We start from the raw sequence: 25,487 nt of genomic DNA on the forward strand, positions 1-25,487 counted from the left end.
CTGTTTCCATTGAGGCCAGTCCTCCTACACTTCCTCAAAACAACCATTTGAGTGTGTGGGATGTGTGTGGTCATTGTCATGGTGTACACAATCATTTTCTTATTTTCTCCCTTCCCACAGGAGTCATAGAACTCAACACAGCGGGATCTCACAGTACTGGGAATAATCACTATTTACCTCAAGTTCATTCCTAGGGGTGTTTTTTTCTTCTTCTCGGTGTACCATTGAGCACGACAGTATGACCACGTATGGATAATAACTGTTGTGTTCTTTTTTTTTCTTCCCCTTGTGCTATCGAGTCTTCCCTTGGGAGTTAAAAGCTTACCAATTAATCCCACGCTCTTTCTCTCTCACGTACAGTTACACACATGCACACACATTCCCGAACCCAACCTTATATATAGTTGCCTTCTTTAGCTTTCATCAATCCTATGTGCATCAGTCATTTGCCAAAGGAGAACCTCTCAAATACTGGTGTGATCTGCCGAAACCAGTATCAAAAGCCTTAACAGAGAGATTCATAGGCACACCTCTTTTATTTTTTTTCTTTATAAAAAAAGTACACGACTTTGTCCGAACGACGATCCGGTTCCATAGCCTTGCATGCGGAGAAGAAAACAACGAATGAACGTGTAGAGGTGAGTCTCTTGTAATCTAATAATGTGTATGATGCTAACACATTACTATATGAAGCCTTTTAAACATACAACTTGTGACTAAGTATAGTCACCTGTCAATTCCATTGACTATGTTACCAGTCTCAATCTCAATGGCAGTTAGCATGTTAACATGTCTTGCATCCCAAATGACTATTTCTAAGGCTGGGATTCAATCATTTGCAGATAGTGAATTTCCAGATAGCGCTTTCAGAAGTGCATTTGATTTACACAGCAGACGGAGGGAGTTGACAGTTGATATGAAATTTGTCAGTCTGGTTGCATGCACTGGACAACTTTTCAGCTAGGTTTGCCGTCGAAACACTATGGTACTGAAGAACTAGAACCGTTTGTCCCTGTAGGAGAACCCTCTAAAAAAGGTTCTAGATAAAAAAAACTTTTTGGTTACAAATAGAACCCTTTCAAGGGTTCTGTTTGGAACCAGCGATTCTATGTGGAACCAAAAAGGGCTGAATATGATCCAAAAAGAGTTCTATCTGGGGTTCTACAGCAGAAAACCCTTACTGTCAAACCACGTGAATTTCACGTGAACTTGAGAAGTGTTCTGAAAGCACGTGTTTTCATGTGATCACATGTGAAGTTAAAGTGATAACATGTGACAACATGTAAAGCAACATGAAACTACACACATGAAAGCGTGAAGTGTTCCAAAAACACCTTTTCACATTTCCACATGTGAAAGTTTTGGCTGAAGGGTCACATCAGGATTTCAAAATTCAATGGAGTGCTGCACAGATTTTCTTTTGACAAATTTGCAGGTCAAAATCAATTTGCGGGCCAGAAATAGTGCAGTAAACATTATTTTTTTTTTTACAAATATGTTTATTATCATTTCTACATAGTGTAATTTCTATTTGGTTTTAGACGTTCACTAGCGGCCTGGAGTGTTTTTTTTTACCAAAAAGAATACTCCCCCACAGCGGGCAGGATTGAATGGGATCGCAGGCCGGATCAGGCCCACCCCTGTCCTACATGGACAATTGGTTCCAAATGCCACTCTTTTTTTCTGAGTGTAGATGAAACCAAAGTGAGTCCCATAAAGGTGAACCACAGGCAGCGCAGATTATGTTTTTCAGCTGTCCCCATAGGAGAACTACTTTTGTTTCCAGGTACAAACCTTTCAGGTTCCATGTAGAACCCTCTGTAGAAAGAGTTCCGCGTGGAACCCAAAGAGGGTTTTACCTGGCACGTGGAACCCAAAAGGATTCTACCTGGAACCTAAAGCATTCTACCTGCAACCAAAAAGGGTTCTTCAAAGGGTTCTCCCATGGGGACAGCTGAAGAATCCTTTAAAGTTCTTGATATCATCTTTTTTTTAAGAGTGTGGCAGTCCTTTGAGAAAAAGTTGCTGAGTGCCTAAAATCCTTCTGGACCTATGAACAAGGAAGCTTGACCTTTGCCTGGGGATCAAGCATTCACCAGCCATTCAAGAGTTTACATTAAACCCTGGTGTGGCAAAAAAAAAGTCAATTACATTGTTTTGTTGGACAGTTTGTAATGCAAAAAGAAACTAAGGAAATTGTGAAAAGATATGTGTGATTAAATACCTATTGGGCTTTTGAGGAGATGTCCATGCATTAACTCATGCTCATTGATAAACCAAGTGCCCACCCCTTTCCTGTTTGGTACGGTAAGTAAAAAGCTGTGACGCTGAGAATTCACATCTATAATTATATTTCCATAATTCTATTTTGATTCATGTCGGAGACTATCAGGATCTCTATTGGTTATAAATGATAGTGACTCGGAACTTCTGTGATTTACTTTCCAGAGTTATAAATTCCTTCCAGAGTCATTCCAGATTTATTCTCTCTGGCTTCCCTGTTTTACAGAATTTACAAGAAAGTGTATAGAAGCCCCATAACTGGTGGCTTTTATAAGAAACATATAAATGGAGGGGATTGAGGTCTTCATTATGTTATCATATGTTAGTATCTATGGACGACCCACATTAGCATGCAAAGCTAACCAGGATCTGCTGAACAGAAAAACATTACCAGAGACAAAGAATTGTGACATTTTATCTGGTTTAAACATCCCCTCCACAGACATTATTTGTATGAATTTTCCAGCCAAGATGTACCGCCTGAGCCAATGGTTTTCCATGAGAATATGAACGTCATTCTTCTTCTGCCATGCTGAATTGCACCGCTCCTCGTCTTTTCAAGTTTTCTTTTAAAAACCGCACTGGAGGTTGTGACTGCACGCTATTGAAACATGCTCGTTTTGGAATCTGTGCATGCTTTCTTACCCTGCGCATATATCTCAAAAAAAGTAACTTGGCAACATAGATGAGTTATTAGTATACCGTAAAACATGAAATATTGACCATGTCTCTGCCATTTGTTTTATAGTGCGGTTGCGGATTGGAAAACGGGAATAGCCTGATTATAGACAAAGCCTTTTGGATGTCCATGTAAGTGTTGTGGGTTTGGATAATGCCTGTTGTTTTGGTTGGTGATAGGCCTACACAGGAGATAAGTTATTATACCGTTGATTGTTGTTGAGGCTGAAGAAAAACACTGTTATTGTTCAGGCGATATGTCCAAATTGTGGGTGGAATCGTTAACTTTTTCATAAAAGCATGAAACTTGGCACACACACACAGTTTGGAGCCCTGAACATTTTCAAAAATGGAGCTATAAAAATAAAAAAACAACCACTGTGGGTAGCCATTTTTCTATTCCGCCATATCCGGACAATCTATTATTTTTCTTGCCCAAATCTGAATTGTGTTACTTAATGAACTGGTTTTAAATTATTTTGAGATGATTTGGGCATGAAATGTAATACATGCTAAATAGGGAAGATACATGGGGTTAGATGAGGAAGTGGTATGGAAATGCTAATATTGCTCATTGTGGTGAAGTTTAAAATACTAGAACTGTTGATGAGGTTAAGTCTTTCCCCTTGGTCACACGTATTATCTAATGGAGCACCATGCCCTGACCACATTGCCCTGAGTGGCACCAGCTTGGCTCTGTCTATTACCATGGAAACCACTCTCACGGTTTAAGATTGTCCCTCATTATCACAGTTTGCGTTGGATTGACGCTCTTGTGTTGAACTGATGTGTGTGTGTGTGTGTTTAGGTTATGACATTGATTTATGTAATCATGGCCACTCTTTACAAGGTTAGAGAGGAGACAAACTGGTCTTTAACTAGTCAGTCAGTCATGACATCCATAAACATTGAACCCTAGATAGGCTGATGTCATAGAGCACCCCCCCACCCACTGGGCAAATCATCATTTCTGAATCATAATTTTTCCCCCCACATCATTTAATCCCAAAAATTCAATGTGGAAAACTGAATCAATGTGGATTACTGATTTGGATTTGCAAAAAGGTCATCAACGTAAGGGATTTTTATTTTATTTTTTTACCCAACATTTAACATAAATTCAATGACAAGGTGACCCTGTTTGGTTGATTTCACATTGAATTCACATTAGTTGGCAATTCAATCAAATGTGTAAATCAAAACTAGACGTTGAACTGATGTCTGTTCCCAGTGAGCCTATACATCAGAATGGCACAATTTGTCAGTGATTTTAAATGATTGGAATGTCAACTAGAATTCTGATATAACTTATATAATGTACTGATATATGTGTGATATGTGATGACATCAACAGTGTTTATTATTGCTTATTATAGTAATTAAAAAAATACAATAAAAAATACAATAAAAATTAAGGAAAACGTTTTAAAAACTAAAACTATAATAAAAATAATATTTTTGATTGCAAAACGAACCAAAAAATCAAAATCATAAATTATGTAACGTTTTTATTATTGTTTGGGGGGGGGGGGGGGGGGGGGGATCGAATGGGATTTGCAAGCTTTTTTTGTAATGGGGTTTTCGAGCTTCTGATTCTGGGGGGGTAAATGCAATGCTACCAGAAAATGGCAATGTTTCAAATAAGCCTAGTATGTGCATCAATGTCACTACTTGTCACCAGAGAGGAAGAGGCAAAGAGAGAAGATGATCTCTGGCTCAAAATCTGTCCCCGCAAGATAAGAGGTATATGAGAGACTGTCAAATTATGCAAGGCTTATTTGATGAGATGTTAAGGTTGTTACACATTTACTGATATAAGTGGCGTTCGGGAAAACTGTAGTTCACACGCGTATCTGCCCTCTCATTGGCTAGAATAGCTTGTCTCCTTCCGTCTGGGGACATGTATTTTTGGTTAGAGCGGTTACTTGAACATCTTGCCAAAATACTAGATAAGTTTGCTATCACTAGCTAACAACAGGGAAGAAATCTGTCAGAGACAGTAGAGAAAGACAGAGACCCGTAAAAAAAAATCTGATTGTGGCGGGGCCTCTGGTCTGCTTGTTGCGCTTGTCCTGCAAAGGGGGTGCCCCAGAGCGGTACGTCTCACAGGCAATATTTTTCTGGTCGGGGCAGGGTGCAATAAGCAGACAATGGTTACATTCCACTGCTCAGACACTGCATGCATCAACCAATGGCTGCGTGCCACATCATTGACTGTGTCATCGATTGACATGTTGCTATAACATATGATGAGGTTAGCTGATACTTAAATACTCATCCAGGCGTTGTAAAATCTGTCAGGTAGTCAGCGACGTCTATGCTCTGGAATGCGGCCTAAGATTGATTTATAATTGAAACCTAACCGAACCTATGACTATATTATCTTATTACTGCCCCACGGTGGCATGAAGTGACATCCACAAACAACTCTAGCCATAGGCCTACAACACATGAATGGCTCCTAGCTTCCCACGCATATAGGCTATTTTATATCCCTAACACTAATACTGAAACAAAATAATATAAAAAACAAAATAGAAATGTTTTTTTTTTTTATCAAACTGAAACGAAATTAAAAATGATTAAATCAATTCTGAAAACTAAACAGAATTTCAAAAAAAAATCTAAACCTATAGAATCAAAAACAAATATAAAAAATCACAAAAACTATAATAACCTTGTTTCGTTCCAATGAACAAATAGGCCTGTCACATTGAGTTGACATTTGCTGTGCTCAGTTGGACTCTTTTGGGGGGGGATGTCAGAAAGTTCAATAGGCGTCAAGTCGTATTTAATGAAAGTGCATTTATTTCAAGTGTTGAGTCAAAACACACTTAAGTTCATTCCAAAATCTATCAAATTGATGTTATATAGCTAGGTGTTTTTCTGGATGGCATCTGTTTTAGTGACCTAATGTTTCTTGTGTGTGTGTCATTCTTATTTACATTTTTTTAAAGATAGCTTGTTCTCAGCCGCTTCACCTGGTATAGAAAAAAAATGAACGAATTCAACTTTGTTCTTATACCTTTGAGTAATAGTTTTTAACTATTTCAAATCACGTTATTTTTCATTGTATATGATTTGCAAATTGTTTTTCTCGTGGGATAGAATCAGGATCTACTATGCATAGAACCTTGTCCACATTTTGTAAATATGTAGGTCATTGTCAGATTGTGAATTGCGGCTGTAGAGAGTGTCTTTCGGCATGTGTGTCACTGTGTCATGTTTCACACTGTGTTTAACAATGAGTGTGTGTGTGTGTGTGTGTGTGTGTGTGTGTGTGTGTGTGTGTGTGTGTGTGTGTGTGTGTGTGTGTGTGTGTGTGTGTGTGTGTGTGTGTGTGTGTGTGAGTCCCTTATTGTCGAGTCATCTCCCACGGTCACATGCTTGTCAGAGGGCTAGAGGAGGAAACCCAATCGAGGGGAATGGAAGTTGGGGGAGGGTTTGAAACCTTAGTTGGTACTCAATGGTTGCGAGTGTAGAGTGTGTGTGTGTGTCAGGGCAGAGTGTGTGTGTGTGTCAGGGCAGAGTGTGTGTGTGTGTGTTAGGGGGTGTGCAGAGCCGAGCCAGTAATACAGAACCAACCAGTCTCCCTCACTCTCTCTCTTGCTCTGCTTCTCTCTTCATCCCTTACACACACACTGCCTCTTCCTCTCCCTTACAGACACAATCCCTCTCCCTCTCTCCCTCACACACACACTCCCTCTCCCTCTTCCTTACATTCACCACTCCCTCTCCCTCTCTCACACACTCCCTCTCCCTCTCACACACACTCCCTCTCCCTCTCCCTTACTTTCACCACTCCCCTCTCCCTTTTCTCTGTGTTCTCTCCTTGCCTGTCTGAATTCACAGTGGGTTTTGACTCTGCACTACGATGTCTGCAGTTGCAGGAAGCTCTCTGCAGTGAGCACGCCGAGGTAAGCTCTGTCGGGCTCTCTCTCTCTCACTCACACACACACACACACACACACACACACACACACTCACACTCCCTCTGTTTGGGGCAGTCGGGTTCATTGTCTCCACTCACCATGATTACGTTGTTGACTGCAAGCTCACAGACACACAGCTCAGACTCCACTCACTTCTGTGACTGTCAGTAAAAAAAAAAGAAGTGTTATACATTAACTGTAGCATCGTGAATGTTTTTCAAGTAGAGATTTGCTCCAGCTATGCTTGTTATGCTGCGGTTGAAGCCCCTCGCTGTACCTACACTTACCAGGAGAGTTGCTCTGGATAAATGAAATTATTTAAATGTATGCATCGCCATCCCCTTATTCCCTTAAACTCTGCTGTCTTTCTCATTTTGGGTTTCGGTGTGAAGAAGAAGAAATGTCCTCTGTCCTTTGTAAATGCAAGCCTCTAATAAGCAGTTGTAATGTTATCGTGTCACATAGGGAGACACAGAGGAGGTTTTGTTAGAGTTTGGCGTGTCATTGTGTGTGAATCTGTCGCGCATGCAAGGAATTGGAGGGAGGGAGGGGGGGGGGGGGTGTTCCTATCTGTTGAGTGAAGTGAAAGAAGAATAAGAAAAAATGGGAAGTGTTCCTGTATTTTTATGACTGTTTCCTGTTGGACGGTAAGACAGAATTCTCTCCGTTTTGTACCTCCAGCTGACTAGCTTGAGTCTGCATGAACTTTTTTGTTGAGTGAGGAGGGATTTTTTTTCTTCTCTGCCATTAACACACACAACATGTACTGAGGGGGATGCGATGAAAAATCATGTCCTTATGCAGCTTTCAGTTTGTACTGAGCTCTCAATGTAGTCTTTGTCTTGTGAGGTAACACCTGTCTCTTTCGTTTCTATACATTTTCCACCAATCCCTCTATTTGTCTCTTTCTTTCTCTCTTTGAGAGGAGAGGAATGATAAGGTCTTGAGTTACAGATGGTGTCTAACCCATGATATCGGCTATTTACGGAGACTTCAACGTTACACCTGTGTAAAGCCACATTGTGTCTTACTTCAGCAAAAGGAAATCGTTGTGAATGATAATGACCAAATCAAATGTTATTTGTCACATGCGCCAAATACAACAGGTATAGACCTTACAGTGAAATGCTTACTGACAAACCCTTAACCAAAAATAGAGTTTTAATTAAAAAAATACCTGCTAAGTAAAAAAAAAGAATGTGTGGGGGCACTGGTCATTCGAGGTAAATGAGGTAATATGTACATGTAGGTGCCCAAGAATGTAGGTGCCCAACATGTAGGTAGAGTTATTAAAGTGACTATGCATAGATAATAACGACAGAGAGTAGCAGCAGCGTAGAAGGGAGGGGGGGAATGCAAATAGTCTGGGTAGCCATTTGATTAGTTGTTCAGGAGTGTTATGGCTTTGGGGGTAGAAGCTGTTTAGAAGCCTCTTGGACCTAGACTTGGCGCTCCGGTACCACTTGCCGGGCTGTAGCAGAGAGAACAGTCTATGACTTGGGTGGCTGTAGTCATTGACAATTTTTAGGGCCTTCCTCTGACACTGCCTGGTATAGAGGTCCTGGATGGCAAGAAGGTTGGCCCCAGTGATGTACTGGGCCGTACGCACTACCCTCTGTAGTGCCTTGCGGTCGGCGTCCGAGCAGTTGCCATACCAGCCAGTGATGCAACCCGTCAGGATGCTCTCGATGGTGCAGCCGTAGAACCTTTTGAGGATCTGAGGACCCATGCCAAACCTTTTCAATCTCCTGAGGGGGAATAGGTTTTGTCGTGCCCTCTTCACAACTGTCTTGGTGTGCTTGGACCATGTTAGTTTGTTGGTGATGTGAACACCAAGGAACTTGAAGCTCTCAACCTGCTCCACTGCAGCCCTGTTGATGAGAATGGAGGCGTGCTCGGTCCTCCTTTTCCTGTAGTCCACAATCATCTCCTTTGTCTTGGCACCACACGGCCAGGTCTCTGACCTCCTCCCTATAGGCTGCCTCGTTGTTGTCGGTGATCAGGCCTACCACTGTTGTGCTATCGGCAAACTTAATGATGGTGTTGGAGTCATGCCTGGCCATGCAGTCATGAGTCAACAGGGAGTACAAGAGGGGACTGAGCACGCACCCCTGAGGGGCCCCCGTGTTGAGGATCAGCGTGGTGGATGTGTTCTTACCTACCCTTACCACCTGGGGGCGGCCCGTCAGGAAGTCCAGAATCCAGTTGCAGAGGGAGGTGTTTAGTTCCAGGGTCCTTAGCTTATTGATGAGCTTTGAGGGCACTATGGTGTTGAACACTGAGCTGTAGTCAATGAATAACATTCTCACATAGATGTTCCTTTTGTCCAGGTGTGAAAGGGCAGTGTGAAGTGCAATAGAGATGGCATCATCTGTGGATCTGTTGGGGCGGTATGTAAATTGTAGTGGGTTAAGGGTTTCTGGGATAATGATGTTGATGTGAGCCATGACCAGGCTTTCAAAGCACTTCATGGCTATAGACGCGAGTGCTATGGGTCGTTAGTCATTCAGGCAGGTTACCTTGGTGTTCTTGGGCACAGGGACAATGGTGGTCTGCTTGAAACATGTTGGTATTACAGACTCAGACAGGGAAAGGTTAAAAATGTTAGTGAAGACACTTGCCAGTTGGTCAGCACATGCTCGGAGTTCACGTCCTGGTAAGCTGTCTCGCCCTGCGGCCTTGTGAATGTTGACCTGTTTAAAGGTCTTACTCACATTGGCTACGGAGAGCGTGATCACACAGTCGTCCGGAACAGCTGATGTTGCTCTCATGCATGTTTCAGTGTTACTTGCCTCGAAGCGAGTATAGAAGTAATTCAGCTCGTCTGGTAGGCTCATGTCACTTCCCTTTCTAGTCTATAGACATACTAGCGTGTAGCCTCTAATTTTTGAAAATACAAACCTCTTATCTTACAAAGTTAATCTTGCCGTTATAGAATATGCTCAAATATTATAATCTAGGACCAGGTCCCTCCCCCTGTCCATGTAACTAGGATCTAAAGGGCAAAACTGGACTAGCACTCCACCTCTGAGACACTTTGAGAACACCGGCCAAGGTTACACAAACCAAAAACAAAATCAATTTTAAGCATATTTTATAACGGCAAGATTTACTTTATACATGACGTACTTATGTAAATAAGTATTTTTTTTTTTTTTTATACACAAGCAAACATTTCAAAATAAACTTTTGCTTTGTCGTTATGTGGTATTGTGTGTAGATTGATGAGGGGGGGGGGGGGGGAGGAATGTAATCAATTTTATAATAAGGTTGTAACGTAACAAAATGTAGAAAAAGTTTTAGGGTCCGAATGCACTGTAGCCCTATTGTCGCTGATCAAAAGTAATGTACTACATAGAGAATAAGGGGCAGTTTGGGATCCAGCCCAAGTTATTATAGAGGGCAAACTAGGCCAGTCAGCTAGCTCTGATCAACTTTGACCAAACCAGGGAATGTCAATTACTCAAGATGGTGGGAATGACATGTACTGCAGACCTTATGAGGTCATGACCTTATTTTCAAAATGCCCTAGTGGTTGCCAACACTATTGACCTCTATTTTGATTGGATGATGATGGGCAACGTCGTAGACCAGAGAAACACTTTGAATGAACGAGAAGGAAATGAATGGAATAGAATAGAGTTTCTAAGAGTGGTTCTCATCTGCAACCATCAAAGCAGTTATGCTTTTCAATCCATTGCACCCATATTTAGGCCATTTTACATTCGCATCAGGGCTCACAATCCGATAGTAAGTCTGCCCCAGAGTGCCTGAATATTAGATGTGGTTTGCTGCTGAGTCACTGTCCTCTGTTACCTTGAGTCATACTGGTAAAGGAGAGGAGCCGGGGAGAAGAGAACAAAAATATATTATTCTGCGGTTTTCTATTTTCACTTCTCTTTTGTAGGCCTTCTCAGGTGTCATACATACTGAAATATACTGTATATATGCTATTTAGTTGAATATAAGCCTTCTCAGGTGTCAAACATACTGAAATATATATGGTACTATATATGCTATTTAGTTGAATATAAGCCTTCTCAGGTGTCAAACATACTGAAATATATATGGTACTATATATGCTATTTAGTTGAATATAAGCCTTCTCAGGTATCATACATACTGAAATATACTGTATATATGGTATTTAGTTGAATATAAGCCTTCTCAGGTGTCAAACATACTGAACTATACTGTATATATGCTATTTAGTTGAATATAAGCCTTCTCCGGTGTCATACATACTAAAACATTTTGTTACGTTTACAGCCTTATTCTAAAATGTATTAAATACTTTTTTTGCTCATCAATCTACACACAATACCCCATAATTACAAAGCAACAACAGGTTTTTAGAAATTTTTGCAAACGTATTAAAAATTTAAAACAGAAATACCATATTTACATAAGTATTCAGACCCTTTGCTATGAGACTCAAAAATAAGCTCAGGTGCATCCTGTTTCCATTGATCATCCTTGAGATGTTTCAACAACTTGATTGGAGTCCACCTGTGGTAAATTCAATTGATTGGACATGATTTGAAAAGGCACTCACCTGTCTATATAAGGTCCCACAGTTGACAGTGGATGTCAGAGCAACAACTAAGCCATGAGGTCGAAGGAATTGTCTGTGGAGCGGATTGTGACAGGATTGTGTCGAGATCTGGGGAAGGGTACCAAAAAATGTCTGCAGCATTGAAGGTCCCCAAGAACACAATGGCCTCCATCATTCTTACATGGAAGAAGTTTGGAACCACCAAGACTTTTCCTTGAGCTAGCCGTCCAGCCAAACTGAGCAGTCGGGGGAGAAGGGGCTTGGTCAGGAAGGTGCGGAGGTGGAGATGGGAGAACCTTCCAGAAGGACAACCATCCCTGCAGCACTCCACCAATCAGGCGTTTATGGTAGAGTGGCCAGATGGAAGCCATTCCTCAGTAGAAAGCACATGACAGCCCACTTGGAGTTTCGCAAAAGGCACCTAAAGAACTCAGACAATGAGAAATAAGATTCTCTGGTCTGATGAAACCAAAATTGAACTCTTTGGCCTGAATGCCAAGCGTCACGTCTGGAGGAAACCTGGCACCAATCCCTATGGTGAAGCATGTGGGTGGCAGCATCATGCTGTGGGGATGTTTTTCAGCGGCAGGGACTGGAAGACCCGTCAGGATCGAGGGAAAGATGAACGGTTAACCTTGATGAAAACTTGTACCAGAGTGCTCAGGACCTCAGAATGGGGTGAAGTTTCACCTTCCAACAGGACAACGACCCTAAGCACACAACCAAGACAATGCCGGAGTGGCTTCGGGACAAGTCTCTGAATGTCCTTGAGTGGCCCAGCCAGAGCCCGGACTTGAACCCGATCTAACATCTCTGGAGAGACCTGAAAACAGCTGTGCAGCGACGCACCCCATCCAACCTGACAGAGCTTGAGAGGATCTGCAGAGAAGAATGGGAGAAACTCCCCAAGTACACTTGTGCCAAGCTTGTAGCATCATACTCAAGAAGACTCTTGAGGCTGTAATCACTGCCAAAGGTGCTTCAATAAAGTACTGAGTAAAGTGTCTGAATACTTATGTAAATGTGATATTTCAGTTTTTTGTGGATTTGTTGAATTGTTTTTATTTTTAATGCGTTTGAGCCAATCACTTGTGTTGTGACAAGGTAGGGGTGGTACACAGAATATAGCCCTATTTGGTAAAAGACCAAGTCCATATTATGGCAAGGACAGCTCAAATAAGCAAAGAGAAATGACAGTCCATCAGTACCTTTAGACATGAAGGTCAGTCAATATGGAAAATTGCAAGAACTTTGAAAGTTTCTTCAAGTGTAGTTCAAAAACCATCAAGCACTATGATGAAACTGGCTCTCATGAGGACTGCCACAGGAAAGGAAGATCCAGAGTTACCTCTGCTGCAGAGGATAAGTTCATTAGAGATACAAGCCTCAGAAATTGCAGCCCAAGTAAATGCTTCACAGAGTTCAAGTAACAGACACATCTCAACATCAACTACTGAGGGGAGACTGCGTGAATCAGTCCTTCATGGTCAAATTGCTGAAAAGAAACCACTACTAAAGGACACCAGTAAGAAGAAGAGACATGCTTGGGCCAAGAAACACGAGCAATGGACATTAGACCGGTGGAAATCTGTCCTTTGGTCTGATGAGTCCAAATTTGAGATTTTTGGTTCCAACCGCCGGGTCTTTGTGAGATGCAGAACGGATTGTCTCCACATGTGTGGTTCCCACCGTGAAGCATGGAGGAGGAGGTATGATGGTGTGGGGGTGCTTTGCTGGTGACACTGTCAGTGATTTATTTATAATTCAAAGCACACTTAACCAGCATGGCTACCACAGCATTCTGCAGCGATACGCATTTATTCTGGTTTGCGCTTAGTGGGACTATCATTAGGTCAATCATGACCAAAACCACCTGCCACCTGAACAGCTTTTTCCCGCGCGCTTCACCAGCTGGCCACCTGGTCCATGATGGTCTTCTCATTCATGGACTTTCATTCATGGACTTTGCACTATCATCCTAGAACTGTACATTGCTCTTTTGCACTCTCTGCACATTCTTGTATGCACCTACCAATTTGCACTCTTCCCACGGACTGACTCTTACATATATATTTTCCCCATTACACATAATTCTTAAAAAATGTATTGTTTATACACATTGCACATGCCAAATTTATAGCTTAGTTTATAGTTTTACAGTTTAGTCTGTAGTTTTTAGTGCATTCCAGTTATTGTGTATATTCACCAGGCCAAATTCCTGGTACATGTGATTCTTAACTGTAAGGAATAAGTAAAAAACAGCACACTGGTTTACAACCTGGACTCAGGGGTAGACGTAAGATAGTAAATGTAAGGTGATTCTTAACTGTAAGGAAGAAGTAAAAAACAGCACACTGGTTTACAACCTGGACTCAGGGGTAGACGTAACATAGTAAAAGTAAGGTAATTCTTAACTGTAAGGAAGAAGTAAAAAACAGCACACTGGTTTACAACCTGGACTCAGGGGTAGACGTAAGATAGTAAATGTAAGGTGATTCTTAACTGTAAGGAAGAAGTAAAAAACAGCACACTGGTTTACAACCTGGACTCAGGGGTAGACATAACATAGTAAAAGTAAGGTAATTCTTAACTGTAAAGGAAGAAGTAAAAAACAGCACACTGGTTTACAACCTGGACTCAGGGGTAGACGTAACATAGTAAATGTAAATCTGTCTCCCTCCATTTATAATGATATGTTATGTTTTGTATGGTATGTATTAATTTGTGCATTTCTATCATCTATTTCATATGTTAAGAATGACAAGTTCTACAGCTGTACCATAAAGAGCATCCTGACCGGTTGCATCACCGCCTGGTATGAAAACTGCTCTGCATCTGACTGTAAGACATACAGCCCAGTATATCACTGGGGGCCAAATTTCCTGCCGTCCAGGACCTATATACTAGGCGGTGTCAGAGGAAGGCCCCGAAAATTGTCAAAGACTCCAGTCTCCTGAGTGGCACAGTGGTCTAAGACACTGCATCTCAGTGCTAGAGGTGTCACTACAGACCCTGGTTTGTTTCCAGGCTGTATCACAACCCGCCGTGATTGGGAGTCCCATAGGGTGGCGGACAATTGGCCCAGTGTTGTAGGGGTTAGGATTTGGCCGGGGTAGACCGTCATTGTAAATAAGAATTTGTTCTTAACTGACTTGCCTACTTAAATAAAGGTTAAATTAAAAAACCAAAGTCATAGACTGTTCTCTCTGCTACTGCATGACAAGCAGTACCAGAGCGTCAAGTCTAGGTCCAAAAGGCTCCTTAATAGCTTCTACCCCCAAGCCATAAGACTGCTGAACAATTAATCAAATGGCCACCTGGACTATTTTCACTTTAACCCTACCTACATATACAAATTCCCTCGACTAACCTGTACCCCCGCATATTGACTCAGTACTGGTACCCCCTGTATATAACCTCGTTATTGTTATTTTATTCTGTTGCTTTTTATATTCTATTACTTTTTTACTTTAGTTTATTTAGTAAATATTTTCATTAAGTGCTTGTAAGGAAGCATTTCACGGTATCCCTGTTGTATTCGGCACACGTGACAAATACAATTTGATTTGAATTGCAATTTGTACAATATGTTACGAATTTGCAATAAGTATGATATGTTACAAATTCATTTTTTTGTGGCTACTGTTAGCTAGGTGACTAACGCTTCCGTTACCTAGGCTAAGGGGTTAGGGTTAAGGTTAGGATTTAGGTTAAAGGGTTAAGGTTAGGGGCAGGGTTAGCTAACACGCTAAGTAGTTGCAAAGTTGCTAATTAGCAAAAGTTGTCCGTGATGATATTCGAACAGGCAACCTTTGGGTTGCTAGATGTTCGCGTTTTACGCCAACTAATCCACCCGACCAAACCCCCTCCTTTCATTTTTACATTAAGTAACCTTCTTGTCTTATGTAACCATACCAAACGTAACATATGGCTTGCCGTCTTACCATCATGCCCTAAAATCTAAAGTAGAGTCCCTCCTGGCCAGTCAAATATCTTCAGAGTACACGTCACTTTCCAACAACCTTATGTTCCGTGAATGGCTACAGTGCCAAAACTTTGATCAAGTCTGACCAAACACGTGTAGCTAGGGTCTTCTATCCATACGCTCACTAGCGTTGCGTAAACAATCATCTTTTCACACACACATTTTTAACCCCATAATCCCTGGCAGGTTGCCTAACATGGACCGTGTGTAGCGCTTTGCTTCAGTAACAGGGACCACCGCTTACAAATCCACCATGGATTGACCTTAACATTCCACCGACCCACATCAACAACAAAGGCAAGAGTAGGTACAACGTGGTAATCTCCTTCATCCCTTTTGCCATTCTCATTGTTTAAATGCTGGCTGGCGAATCTGGAGCTTTTTTCCACTCAGCGCTTTTATTATCGATTTTATATTATTAATATCTGATTTATCCTTGATCCAGCAATACTGTCCGGAGGCTACGTATGGAGGGTGTGACGTAATTGCAGAGCCTTCAGAGGCTTGCAGAGGCCAAATGGAGCTCTGTACGACGATACGGTGCGCCTCACAAAGTTTTGTAACAATGCGGAGGGCTCCGTATAGTTCCGCATTGACATGATTAGTTGACGGTAGGTGGAGGGCGGGAGGTCCTGTATAAACACAAACTCACTTCCTTGACAACTTCCTTCACAACAGCCCTGCTCTGCTCCGCGAAGCGCAAGAAGAATGAAAGCCCTGACTTCTACAGAGGCCCTATCACAATAAATGCTGTATGGCCCATTGCAGAAGTCAAATTGACCATGCAGAGTCTTTTAGCTTTTTTGCATCTATGAGGGAGGAGGTGGTGCCAGGGGTTGAGGGTCCTCGCCAGAAATAACCATGGTCCCTTTGTGTAGCCTTCGGATGCCTCATTTATCAACCGTACATTTCTCACTAAATTCTGGCATACGTGGAGATTCTAGGGTTTGCCTGCGTTACAAATGATTGGGATTTATCACTGTTGCACGCAACATATACGCAGAAACAGACTGCTGTATTTGTGCGCTTGTGAACAAGTTTTTACAACCCCACCTGGAAAACGCCCTCTATTCACCTTTTATGGTAACAAACACGCCCTCTATTCACCTTTTATGGTAACAAACACGCCCTCTATTCACCTTTTATGGTAACAAACACGCCCTCTATTCACCTTTTCTGGTAACAAACACGCCCTCTATTCACCTTTTATGGTAACAAACACGCCCTCTATTCACCTTTTATGGTAACAAACACGCCCTTTATTCACCTTTTATGGTAACAAACACGCCCTCTATTCACCTTTTATGGTAACAAACACGCCCTCTATTCACCTTTTATGGTAACAAACACGCCCTCTATTCACCTTTTATGGTAACAAACACGCCCTCTATTCACCTTTTATGGTAACAAACACGCCCTCTATTCACCTTTTATGGTAACAAACACGCCCTCTATTCACCTTTTATGGTAACAAACACGCCCTCTATTCACCTTTTATGGTAACAAACACGCCCTCTATTCACCTTTTCTGGTAACAAACACGCCCTCTATTCACCTTTTATGGTAACAAACACGCCCTCTATTCACCTTTTATGGTAACAAACACGCCCTCTATTCACCTTTTATGGTAACAAACACGCCCTCTATTCACCTTTTATGGTAACAAACACGCCCTCTATTCACCTTTTATGGTAACAAACACGCCCTCATTTGCTGTACGATTTGTAGATGTTGGAACTGGGCCATGATAGTTCCTAAAAGAGAAGCGCAATGGCAAGTTTGATCACATTTCTGTAAAAGTGTGGGCAGAGTGTGTTAAGTTTTTTTGCAGTGACTTTTTCAAACTTAAAATGCATGCCGCCTATAGCGAGATACTGGCCGTGCATTCTGCAACATTGATTGATTGTCTATTTGAGCCATTTAAAAGTAAATACTTCAGCCATCACTTTTATACAGAAGATGAATTGTTGTTCAGTATTTTGTTATTAATACATAGTGTTTTATATCTTCTGCCTTGGTGGCTCTGAGATTTAATAGCCTATGATGTCGTGCTCCAACTGCACAGCATTACTGTAGCCTACCCATACTGTCAAATATTTTAAGTAGGCTACCGGTCTATTTACTTTTATTTATTTATTTATTTATTTTTTAAATATATATTTTTAAATTTTATCCCATTTTCTCACCAATTTTTCGTGGTATCCAATCGCTAGTAATTACTATCTTGTCTCATCGCTACAACTCTCGTACGGGCTCGGGAGAGACAAAGGTCGAAAGCCATGCGTCCTCCGAAGCACAACCCAACCAAGCCGCACTGCTTCTTAACACAGAGCCTCCAACCCGGAAGCCAGCCGCACCAATGTGTCTGAGGAAACACTGTGTACACCCTTAGTTAGCGCGCACTGCGCCCGGCCCGTCGCTGGAGCGTGATGAGACAAGGATATCCCTACCGGCCAAACCCTCCCTAACCCGGACGAAGCTATGCCAATTGTACGTCGCCCCATGGACCTCCCGGTCGCGGCCGGCTGCGACAGAGCCTGGGCGCGAACCCAGAGACTCTGGTGTCTATTTACTTTTGAGCATGCTTGGCTATTGAGGGATGGATAAATGGTAGCATAATATTTATCCTGCAATATATTATTTAGGCCTATATAATAAAAGTAAAATAAACATATTAGGCTCCATGCTTCTCTGAGATCTCCTTACTAAATGTAAATGCCTTTCTGTTATCATTTGGCCCACATTTAAAAAATTTTTTTTTTATTAATCTTCCATTATTAGATTTCCTGTGCATCAAACCACCTCCATTTCTCCTAAGGGAACAATACACTGGATTAACCAGCATGGTCTGAGGTATACTTGGAGATGTGCACACTTTCCTGGAAAAACTGGGGCATGCTGGGTTTAGAGTCTTTTTTTGTGTGCACACACCTTTTGATAAATGAGGCCCCTTGCTCTCTGGGGCTTTAAACAGTCAAAAATAGGTCGTCAGAGATGTCAACACTTCACTTAACGCTGACATGTGCAGTATGATGCGGTTACAATGCATTGTAAAACGTGTTATAAGAATACCGCTTTTTTTTTTACTGAGAATTCTTAGCGATACCTCATTATAACTGAATTTCAGTGTGTTCAAAAGAGGTTAACAGCCCCTGCCGTGGGTTCTCCAGAGGGGACTAGAAGTAAAGTCAGCTGGAAATACTTTTATGTCTTCTATAGTGTTCTTTATGATACAGAATCAGTGTGCCGGGAGCAGTATCGATTTGATATCAGGGAGAGATGGGTCATGATTTAGTCCTCAGATGGCTCTTCCACTTTAATGAAATGAAGGTTGAACTGAAAGGGATGATAACGTAATCAGAGACAGACTGACACACACACACACACACACACACACACACACACTGCTACAGTATGTAGGAGTAATATTGAGACTTATGTCATCCCCTTATTGCTCTCTTACGCGCGCGTGTGTGTGTGTGTGTGTGTGTGTGCGTATGAAAGGGATGATACCGTAATCAGAGACAGACTGACACACACCCACAGACTGCTTCTGTATGTAGGAGTAATATTGAGACTTATGTCATCCCCTTATTGCTCTCTTACGTGTGTGTGTGTGTGTGTGTGTGTGTGTGTGTGTGTGTGTGTGTGTGTGTGTGTGTGTGTGTGTGTGTGTGTGTGTGTGTGTGTGTGTGTGTGTGTGTGTGTGTGTGTGTGTGTGTGTGTGTGTGTGTGTGCGTGCGTATTTGTGTGAGTCTGCCTGCTTCTGTGTCCTAGTCTTTGAGGGCTTTCAGAGTTACCACTTCACCATAAGATGGATAATTAAAGATGAAAGTCGTACCTCAAGCAGATGCAAACACTCTGTAGTGAGTGACGACAATATCCACACATGAATTATGCTGTGTAATGAACTCCCCCCGTGACATCACATGATTCAGCACGTATCTGCACTGTGGATCCACCACCCCTACTCCAAAATAATAATATATGATTGTCACATGTTATACATACATAATATATAAGTATCATATCATTCCCAACCAGGAAGTGTCAGAGGATACCTTTAATGAACATCCTCCATCCCGTTTCTCCTCCCCAGTTTACGGATGTACTATTTCCGAAGGCAGTAACCTTGCAGCAGTGACCTTGTTGATGTAAACCGTACTGACACTCTTATACTCCAGTGGTGAGACGGAGTATTTACACTTATCACTTGAAGGAAGAGAGGGGTACATCGCAATAGTCTGAGGTGATGCCCTCTCAGTTCAGTAGATGTAACGGGTCAAGGATGAAGAATGATGAGGAGAGGAATCACCCTGTAGACTATTGAGATGCATCCATGGGAAACAGGAGATATGGCTCCCATTTGGATTATACAAAAGTGAGAGAAACTTTAAACGAGACCAACATAATGTCAATACTTGACCTGAATTTGCATAGCATCACAATAATGGTGTGGAAAATGCTGACTGTGTCAATTTATTTACTGAAATTATTTGGGTTATACATTCGGGGGATTTCCAAGTGGACTCTGCCTACACGATATGGCAACCCCACTATCTGACCACGGGCCAGGACAGGGTTTCTGCTTCCTCTCCTCATCCCTCATTCCTGACCCGTTACATCTACTGAACAGAGAGGGCATCACCTCAAACTATTGAGATAGTGGCAAGCCCTCACTATCTGACCACGGCCAGGACACAATCTGCCAACCCTGACCCTCAAGCGCTGCGTTGGGATGTTCCTGCGTGTATGAACGTCATCGAAGGGAAATTTGTCAAGATATTGTCCTGTTATCTAAATACCAGGTACCAATCTGGCAACCCTGACCCTTAGTCGCTGCTTCTAAAAAGCATACACAGACTCATGATAACTGCTATATGTTATTCTCTGTTGAGGAAAAACTCTCCAACTAACAGAGAAGCTCTACACTGTTTTAAGTGTTTATGAATGTTATCTCACTTCTATCAGAGATGCGAAGCAGTGAGTGAACTCGGTCAGTGTTATTGGGCTGGCACTCGCACCATTGTTTGGCGGTAATGTGACCAACTGTGCTTCGACACGGGTCAGCTTCGCACCACTGTACTGTTAGCCCACTGAGCTAAGGCCTAGGCATTCGCTCGGGGAGCTAATGTAAGTCTTCAGATTTCAGGCAAAGTTACTCATCACGTAAACCAGGTGGCCACTACCATAATAGACCATGGTAACACCAGCTAAGTGTTACAAGATGCTGCCTGTCCAGCTGAATGGATTTTCTCCCTCTGGAAAAATACAGCCATTGGATGTTGTGGTCTTGCCAAGGTGGATACATCCTAATCTCGTCTAACCCATTCAGAACAAGTCAATGCTTAGCAGTGTTTTCATGTTGAAGCTATCACACATGTTTTCATAATGAAACTATCACACATGTTTTCATAATGAAACACGCTCCCATAAACTCAGTGCTAGAGAGATTTATTGCTGTTGTTATTTGCCACTGTGTTGGCCCCATTTAGAATCACAATACTGTGATTGGCGCAGCGGTCTAAGGCACTGCATCTCAGCTGTAGAGGCATCACTACAGACCCTGGTTCGATCTCGGGCTGTATTACAACCGGCCGTGATCGGGAGTCCCATAGGGCGGCGCACAATTGACACAGCGTCGTACGGGTTAGGGGAGGGTTTGGCCTGGGGGTAGGCCGTCATTGTAAAATAAGAATTTGTTCTTAATTGACATGTTAAATAAAAGTTACAAAATTACATCTTGTTGTTCACTCAAAAGGGGTTGTCTGTAACGATGTGCGCTGAGAGTCGGGAAGCAAGTTCAGGGAGTGAGTATTTTAATAAATAAACACAACATAATACAAAATAAGAAACACGAACAACGTACAGACATGACACAGGAACAGAAACATCTGGGGAAGGAACCAAAGGGAGTGACATATATAGGGAAGGTAATCCGGGGAAGTGATGGAGTCCAGGTGTGCATAACGTTGGTGACAGGTGTGCGCCATAACGAGCAGCCTGGTGACCTAGAGGCCGGAGAGGGAGCACACGTGATATTGTCTCATGGTCGATATGGTAAAGCCTTTAATATGGTTAGGGTCAGGACCCTGTGACCTGTCCAGGAAAAACCCTAACCCTACTTATAACTGTTATATTATTATTTTGTTAGGGCCCTGACCTTTACCCTGGTCTGGTGACATGGCCCTAAGTGTGTAAATGATATTGTGACAATATTGTTATGGACTTATAATCACTATGTAGGAAGTACAATGAAGATGTTCATTGATATCATTTAAATCACTACCCAAATTAAAATGTGCAAATAAAAAAAAAGAGTGACTTAATTTACCGATATTAAATTTGATCAAGACGAACAATACAATTCCTGTCCTTTTGTTGTTGTTGCAGGTTATGCTTCTCCAAAGTCCTCTGTTGAGTCAGAAACAGAGTGAAAAGGGCTAAGGACTGCGTCACGACATACTGCCCTGACCTCGTGACCCCGCACGGAGCCATGAGTAACCCTAAGGATGCCAGCGACGTCGCCACCAACACCAAGACCGCGGTCACGTCAGCTGTGAGTTTAAAACTTTACACATTAGTTACTCTAGACCAGGGTTTCCCCAAACTCGGTCCTCGGTGACCCCAAGGGGTTCACGTTTTGGTTTTTGTCCCTAGCACTACACAGCTGACTCAAATGATCAACTAATCATCAAGCTTTGATCATTTGAATGAGCTGTATAATGTTAGGTCACAAAACAAAACATGCCCCCCGTGTGGTCCCGAGGACCGAGTTTGGGAAACGGTGCTCTACACACACGTTATTTGACATTTATTTATGTATTTATTTGTTGGTGTTTTTACTTATTGGTCAGGTAATGCTTACATTGCACCCAGTAGTACCTGAAAAGCCAATTCCATGCTCTATTACAAATGAATCAAAAACCAAAACCAACTACCACCCCCATGTGTATGGCTGTTTGTTGGAGACTGTTCCGCTGTGTCGTGACCCCAACGAGTAAATGTGGTTGAAATGACATCATTACAACCATTATGACATAATTTCAATCAGTTTTGCTCAGTTTTGCCTGCTGGGGACATGAGCTAAACCCCGCTAGCTAAGACCCAGTTTTGCCTGCTGGGACATGAGCTAAACCCCACTAGCTAAGACACAGTTTTGCCTGCTGGGGACATGAGCTAAACCCCGCTAGCTAAGACCCAGTTTTGCCTGCTGGGACATGAGCTAAACCCCACTAGCTAAGACCCAGTTTTGCCTGCTGGGGACATGAGCTAAACCCCGCTAGCTAAGACCCAGTTTTGCCTGCTGGGGACATGAGCTAAACCCCACTAGCTAAGACCCAGTTTTGCCTGCTGGGGACATGAGCTAAACCCCACTAACTAAGACCCAGTTTAGCCTGCTGGGGACATGAGCTAAACCCCACTAGCTAAGACCCAGTTTTGCCTGCTGCGAACATGAGCTAAACCCCACTAGTTAAGACCCAGTTTTGCCTGCTGCGAACATGAGCTAAACCCCACTAGCTAAGACACAGTTTTGCCTGCTGCGAACCTGAGCTAAACCCCACTAGCTAAGACCCAGTTTTGCCTGCTGGGAACATGAGCTAAACCACTAAGACCCATGAAGTGTTTAATTTTTTTGCCACTGTTGGCTAGTTCTTCTCAGACATGGGTGATATGTGGTGGTACGACGCCCACACGCCAGCATTCCTGCCTAGATTTACTTATTAATACCAGCTTTGACTTAACCCCAATGCTCATATCGGGGGTGGGAGGGAGTGCTTGTGGGTGGGCGGTTAAGGTGGTCGTGATGACGCTTGCGTGACTGGGAGTATGTGTGTGTGTGTGTGTGTATGTGTGTCTGATGAATGCAATTTCCTCCCCCTCTTGTCCGTTTTGATCTTTGAGGGATGGTTGCTCTCGGTCAAACAATAGACAGCCCAAAGAATTGCAGCCCAAATAAACACCTTTCATTACTATGGCAACCTGACGGACCATACGCACCTGTCAATCACTGCTGGGGTTGGTGGGGCATTACCACTCACTGGCCTTTAGCAAGGTTTTGCTTACGATCTTTTCTCATCGATGCAACTCCCCAACGGGCTCGGGAGAGGCGAAGGTTGAGTCATGCGTACTTCGAAACATGACCCGCCAAACCGCGCTCCTTAACACCCGCTTGCTTAACCCGGAAGCCAGCTGTACCAATGTGTCGGAGGAAATATCGTTCAACTGACAACCAAAGTCAGCCTGCAGGCGCCTGGCCTGCCACAAGGAGTCGCTAGAGCGCGATGAGCCAGGTAAATCCCCCCCGGCCAAACGCTGGGCCAATTGTGCGCCGCCCTATGGGACTCCTGGCCAGTAATGACAGAGGCTGTAGTGGCGCCGCAACACTGCAATGCAGTGCCTTAGACCGCTGCACCACTCGGGAGGCCAGAATTGAACTTTCAAAGAATGTGTGGAATACACTGAGTATAACAAACTTTAGGAACACCTTCCTGATATTGAGTTGCACCCTCTTTTTACCCTCAGAACAGCCTGAGTTCATCGGGGCATGGACTCCACAAGGTGTCGAAAGCGTTCCACAGGGATGCTGGCCTATTTTGACTCTAATGCTTCCCACAGTTGTGTCAAGTTGGCTGGATGTCCTTTGATACACACGGGAAACTGATGAGCGTGAAAAACCCAGCAGCGTTGCAGTTCTTAAAAAAATACAATTATTTACCCCTTTTTCATGCTATCCAATTGGTAGTTACGGTCTTGTTGCATCGCTGCAACTCCCATACGGACTCAAGGTCGAGAGCCGTGCGTCCTCTGAAACACAACCCAACCAAGCCTCACTGCTTCTTGACACATTGCCCACTTAACCCAGAAGTCAGCCGCAACAATGTGTCGGAGGAAACACCGTACACCTGGCGACCGTGTCAGCATGCACTGCGTCCAGCCCACCACAGGAGTCGCTAGTACGCGGTGGAACAAGGACATCCCTGCCTTGCCAAGCACTCCTCTAACCCGGGTGACACTGGGCCAATTGTGCGCCGCCAAATGGGTTGCCGGCTGCGACAAAGCCTGGACTCGAACCCAGAATCTCTAGATAAGGATTTAGACCACTGCGCCACTCAGGAGACCCAGCACTACAGTGCTCGACAGACCGGTGTGCCTATCATCTACTACCATACCCCATTCAAAGGAACTTAAATATTTTGTCTTGCCCATTCACCCTCTGAATGGCACACATACTTAATCCATGTCTCAATTGTTTCAAGGCTTTAAAAAATCCTTATTTAACCTGTCTCCTTCCCTTCCTCTACCCTGATTGACGTGGATTTAACAAGTGACATCAATAAGGGATCATATCTTTCACCTGGATTCACCTGGTCAGTCTTTGTCATACTCGGTATATTGACTCATGTATTCAGTAAGTCAAGTGACAATGTCGTCCTACCAACAGTAGCCTCTATGGATACTGATTCTATAGCCAGCAGAGTTCCTCACAGAGTATCTCATTAACTTAAACAAAAACATGTTTTAATGTGTGTGTCAGTGTGAGAAAAAAAATGGCCTTGTGTGTAAAATTACAAAATAATTAAAAGCTAGAGGTTTTCCAGAGCTCTAGTAATTGAACCAATGTTGTCCTACCAACAGTAGCCTCTATGCAACTAATAATTAAAAGCTACACCTCTAGTAATTGAATCAATGTTGTCGTTCACTCACTGTCCGTGAGTCTGTGTTCTTCAAGGAGTTACACATTAGCCGGGCTTAATGTCACTGTTGGTGCTTGACTGGGAATGACAGTATTACCATACATCTATTTTGTCTAGGTGTTTTATGTTCCCTGTGAGGTGTGTGTTTGATTGAGAGTCACAGTTTGTTCGTCTAGTGTGTGTGTGTGTGTGTGTGTGTGTGTGTGTGTGTGTGTGTGTGTGTGTGTGTGTGTGTGTGTGTGTGTGTGCTCTGCATGCGTAGAACCCCAAGGCGGCCTGGTAATCTGCACAGAGATTACCTGCAGTCCCAAATGGCACCCTATTCCCTATATAGTGCACTGCTTTTAACTAGAGCC

The 25,487-nt window shown here is 42.9% G+C and overlaps 1 protein-coding gene across 3 annotated transcripts in view; it reads left to right on the forward strand.

Moving 5' to 3' along the window:
• Nucleotides 1-437: 437 nt before the first annotated feature.
• LOC129823679 (anion exchange protein 2-like) overlaps nucleotides 438-25,487 on the forward strand; it is a 63,441-nt gene continuing 38,391 nt past the window's right edge. Inside the window, exons 1-2 of one of the 3 annotated variants that reach the window (XM_055882580.1) lie at nucleotides 438-638; nucleotides 21,827-21,992. In XM_055882580.1, coding sequence (XP_055738555.1) covers nucleotides 21,930-21,992 — 63 coding nt within the window. In that variant the 5' untranslated portion in view covers nucleotides 438-638; nucleotides 21,827-21,929. Of the gene's footprint in view, nucleotides 639-6,556; nucleotides 6,879-21,826; nucleotides 21,993-25,487 lie in introns of those variants that run through there. The other 2 variants (XM_055882581.1, XM_055882579.1) reach the window with 2 other exon arrangements.

Source organism: Salvelinus fontinalis, chromosome 26 (assembly GCF_029448725.1).
Source record: "Salvelinus fontinalis isolate EN_2023a chromosome 26, ASM2944872v1, whole genome shotgun sequence".
In the NCBI taxonomy this organism is placed as follows: domain Eukaryota; kingdom Metazoa; phylum Chordata; class Actinopteri; order Salmoniformes; family Salmonidae; genus Salvelinus; species Salvelinus fontinalis.